Source organism: Leucoraja erinacea, unplaced genomic scaffold (assembly GCF_028641065.1).
Source record: "Leucoraja erinacea ecotype New England unplaced genomic scaffold, Leri_hhj_1 Leri_319S, whole genome shotgun sequence".
NCBI classification, from domain to species: domain Eukaryota; kingdom Metazoa; phylum Chordata; class Chondrichthyes; order Rajiformes; family Rajidae; genus Leucoraja; species Leucoraja erinaceus.
Window position 1 is genome coordinate 22,501 of NW_026576220.1, and position 5,000 is coordinate 27,500.

General features: G+C 50.7%; 1 protein-coding gene across 1 annotated transcript in view; it reads left to right on the forward strand.

Annotated features, from left to right (window-relative positions):
* LOC129693512 (villin-1-like) overlaps positions 1-5,000 on the forward strand; it is a gene marked incomplete at its 5' end in the record, with an annotated part of 37,562 nt that overhangs the window by 22,202 nt on the left and 10,360 nt on the right. Inside the window, one exon of the mRNA XM_055630324.1 lies at positions 1,678-1,866. Within this exon, the coding sequence (XP_055486299.1) occupies positions 1,678-1,866 (189 nt within the window). The remainder of the gene's footprint in view (positions 1-1,677; positions 1,867-5,000) is intronic.

Here is a 5,000-nt window from a genome sequence, read left to right on the forward strand (position 1 = left end):
TCCCGCCACCCCGGGAATTAACCTGGTGAACCTACGCTGCACTCCCTCAATAGCAAGAATGTCCTTCCTCAAATGAGGGGACCAAAACTGCACACAATACTCCAGGTGTGGTCTCACTAGGGCCCTGTACAACTGCAGAAGGATCTCTTTGCTCCTATATTCGATTTCCTCTTGTCATAAAGGCCAACATGCCATTGGCTTTCTTCACTGCCTGCTGTACCTGCATGCTTACTTATTATGTAAAATAATATGTGTGTTATGATTGTGTTTATAGTTTGTTTGGTTGTTTTGTTGTTTGTCTTTTTGCATAAACGTCCGCGAGCATTGCCACTTTCATTTCACTGCACATCTCGTATGTGTATGTGACAAATTGACTTGACTTGACTTGACTTTCTGAAGAAGGGTTTCGGCCCGAAACGTCGCCTATTTCCTTTGCTCCATAGATGCTGCTGCACCCGCTGAGTTACTCCAGCACTCTGTGAAACGTCACCTATCCATGTTCTCCACAGATGCTGCCTGACCCGCTGAGTTACTCCAGCACTCTGTGAAACGTCACCTATGCATGTTCTCCACAGATGCTGCCTGACCCGCTGAGTTACTCCAGCACTCTGTGAAACGTCACCTATCCATGTTCTCCACAGATGCTGCCTGACCCGCTGAGTTACTCCAGCACTCTGTGAAACGTCACCTATCTATGTTCTCCACAGATGCTGCCTGACCCGCTGAGTTATGGTGCAGCAGCATCTATGAACATAGAAACATAGAAATTAGGTGCAGGAGTAGAGGCCATTCGGCCCTTCGAGCCTGCACCGCCATTCAATATGATCATGGCTGATCATCCAACTCAGTATCCCGTACCTGCCTTCTCTCCATACCCCCTGATCCCCTTAGCCACAAGGGCCACATCTAACTCCCTCTTAAATATAGCCAATGAACTGTGGCCTCAACTACCCTCTGTGGCAGAGAGTTCCAGAGATTCACCACTCTCTTTGTGAAAAAAGTTCTTCTCATCTCAGTTTTAAAGGATTTCCCCCTTATCCTTAAGCTGTGACCCCTTGTCCTGGACTTCCCCAACATCGGGAACAATCTTCCTGCATCTAGCCTGTCCAAACCCTTAAGAATTTTGTAAGTTTCTATAAGATCCCCCCTCTCAATCTTCTAAATTCTAGAGAGTATAAACCAAGTCTATCCAGTCTTTCTTCATAAGACAGTCCTGACATCCCAGGAATCAGTCTGGTTACTCCAGCACTCTGTGAAACGTCACCTATCCATGTTCTCCACAGATGCTGCCTGACCCGCTGAGTTATGGTGCAGCAGCATCTATGGAGCTAAGGAAATAGGCAACGTTTCGGGCCGAAATCCTTCTGGAAATAGGCAACGTTTCGGGCCGAACCTTCTGGAAATAGGCAACGTTTCGGGCCGAAACCCTTCCGGGTTTCGGCCCGAAACGTTGCCTATTTCCTTCGCTCCACAGATGCTGCTGCACCCGCTGAGTTTCTCCAGCTTTTTTGTGTACCTGCATGCTTACTTTCATAGACTGATGTACAAGGATCCCCAGATCCCCCTTTTCCCCCCAACTTGACGCCATTTAGCTTGGAAGGGCCGAACGGCCTCCTCCTGTGTCTGTTGCCTACTTGCTGCCGTGACGTCACCCATTCTCGTCTCTCTCCGGGCCAGGTTTTCCTGTGGATCGGCAAAGGAGCAAATGAGTGCGAGCGGACCCAAGCAGCGGTCCTGGCCGTGGAGTATCTCAACACCCACCCGAGCAACCGAGACCCGGGCACCCCCATACTGATCGTCAAGCAGGGCTTCGAACCCCCGACCTTCACCGGCTGGTTCATGGGCTGGGACCAGCACCTGTGGACTGTAAGTGTGCAGTGGATGTCACATCGCCTTTCGCTCAGGGGGTTGTATATGGGGGGGGCCTGGCTTGGGGGGGCGAACCTCAATGGATGTAGAAACATAGGTGCAAGGGGGCTGGGGAAAAGCCTTGGCTGCTTAATGTGGGAACCGCTTAGGTGTATCTGCCCAGGTATGGAAGCACAGGCGCCTGAGCCGGGCCTCGAACCCACAACATCATTAACGTCGAGGTTAGATATAGATATAGATATAGATATGCCATTTATTGTCACTATACATGTACAGTGAGTCTGTCCAAAGCAAGCGCTGTCTGCGGAGGGCGCTCAGCATCGCCAAGAGAGTCAAGAGTCAAGAGTCAATTTAATTGTCATTGGACCCCTGGAGGTCCAAACGAAATGCCGTTTCTGCAGCCATACATTACACACAAATAGACCCCAGACACAATATAATTACATTTTACATAAACATCCATCACATAGCTGTGATGGAAGGCCAAAAAAAACTTATCTCTCCACTGCACTCTCCCCCCCCCCCCCCCGATGTCAGAGTCAAAGTCAAAGCCCCCGGCTGGCGATGGCGATTGTCCCGCGGCCATTAAAGCCACGCCGGGTGGTGCGAGGTCGCACACCGGGTCTTGGTGTTGGAGCCCCCGGGTGTGCGCTCGCAGAGTCCCGCGGCCATTCCAGCCGCGCGGGGCAGTGATGTCAGGCCCCGCTCCAGGAGCTCTTCGACCCCGCAACTCGGGTGGGAGAAGTCGCCGTTGCAGGAGCCCTGAAAAGCGGTCTTCCTCCAGGGACCCGCGGGCTCCCGGTGCCGCCGTCCGCAGACCTGCCGTTGGGTCCTCACAACATCATTAACGTCGAGGTTAGATATAGATATAGATATAGATATGCCATTTATTGTCACTATACATGTACAGTGAGTCTGTCCAAAGCCAGCGCTGTCTGCGGAGGGCGCTCAGCATCGCCAAGGACTGCTCTCACCCCAACCATGGACTGTTTACCCTCCTACCATCCGGGAGGCGCTACAGGTCTCTCCGTTGCCGAACCAGCAGGTCGAGGAACAGCTTCTTTCCGGCGGCTGTCACTCTACTCAACAACGTACCTCGGTGACTGCCAATCACCACCCCGCCCCGGACACTTATTAATACTTTTTCAAATCGTTTGCTATGTCGCTCTTCAAGGGAGATGCTAAATGCATTTCGTTGTCTCTGTACTGTACACTGACAATGACAATTAAATTGAATCTGAATCTGAATCTGAAATCAGTGAAACTGAAAGCTGCTCGTACTCAGTGCATACATACAATTTAGCACATAGAAACAGAAAACAAAAACAGAAGGGAGAAGGGGGGGGGGGGGGGGGGGGGAATAGGTGCACAAATTCTGCGGCGCTACATACATATATACATATATACAGATGGAAGTCCGGGTGTTGGGCTGTGAAGTCAGTGCATGTGTGAATGTGAATTAAGAGTAGTTATAATTTTCGGAAAGCAACTATTTCTGAGTCTATTTGTCCTGGATTTGATGCACCTATAGCGCCTTCCAGAGGGCAGCAGGTCGAACAGTCCAAACGCAGGATGGGAGCTGTCCTTGATGATCTTCTTTGCCCTGCTAAGGCAGCGGGAGGTGTAGATGTCCATCAGGGAGGGGAGAGGGCAACCAATGATCTTCTGCGCTGTCCTGGTTACCCTCTGAAGCCTCTCCCTGTCTGCCATGGTGCAGCTGCCATACCATGCTGTAATGCAGTATGTCAGCAGGCTCTCGATGGACGAGCGGTAGAAGGTCAGCAGCAGGTTAGAGTCCAGGTTGTGCTTCCTGAGGGCCGAGCAACATTCTTGGCCGTAGGATGTTCCCAATGATCGGGGAAACTAGAACTAGGGGACATAGTTGCAGAATAAGGGGGGGCTCTTTTAAAACTGAGATGAGGAAGAACTTCTTCACCCAGAGGGTGGTTAATTTATGGAATTCACTGCCCCAGGGAGCAGTGGAAGCAGAAACTTTAAATATATTTAAGACTAAAATAGATGGTTTTTTAGCTGCCAAGGGGATAAGGGGCTACGGGGAGAGGGCAGGGATATGGACCTAGGTATGGTTAGTATAGTAAGACCTGAGTGATCTCCTGGACAAGTGTCGATCGCCTAGATTGGGGTCGGAGAGGAATTTCCCGGATTTTTTTCCCGAATTGGACCTGGGTTTTTATCCGGTTTTTTGCCTCCCCCAGGAGATCACGAGGTTCTTGGGGTGGAGAGGGGTGATAGCGGTATAAAGGGGAGGGTAGTGTCTTGTGTTCTGTGTCTTGTGTCTACTGTTTGTGGGTAAGTGTGTCTGTTTAGTGTTCAGCCATGAGCGAATGGCGGTGCGGGCTCGATGGACCTGGTGGTCTGCTCTCGCACCTACTTTCTATGTTTCTATGTTTCTATGAAGCGGATCTGCCCGGCGTTGTCAGCCCCCACCCCACAGACCAGGACAAAGTGCTTATTCCCTTGGATAGAAACATAGACACATAGACAATAGGTGCAGGAGGAGGCCACTCGGCCCTTCACCATATAACCATATAACAATTACAGCACGGGAACAGGCCATCTCGACCCTACAAGTCCGTGCCGACACAACATTTTTCCCTTAGTCCCACCTGCCTGCACTCATACCATAACCCTCCATTCCCTTTTCATCCATGTGCCTATCCAATTTATTTTTAAATGATACCAACGAACCTGCCTCCACCACTTCCACTGGAAGCTCATTCCACACCGCTACCACTCTCTGAGTAAAGAAGTTCCCCCTCATGTTACCCCTAAACTTCAGTCCCTTAATTCTGAAGTCATGTTCTCTTAAGCTCAAATTAGGGGACCAAAACTGTACACAATACTCCAGACGTGGTTTCACTAGGGCCCTGTACAACTGGGCCAGCACCGCCATTCATTGTGATCATGGCTGATCGTCCCCAATCAGTACCCCGTCCCTGCCTTCTCCCCATATCCCCTGACTCCGCTATCTTTAAGAGCCCTATCTAGCTCTCTCTTGAAAGCATCCAGAGAACCGGCCTCCACCGCCCTCTGAGGCAGAGAATTCCACAGACTCACCACTCTCTGTGAGAAAAAGTGTTTCCTCGTCTCCTCCTCATCTCCTTCCTGAA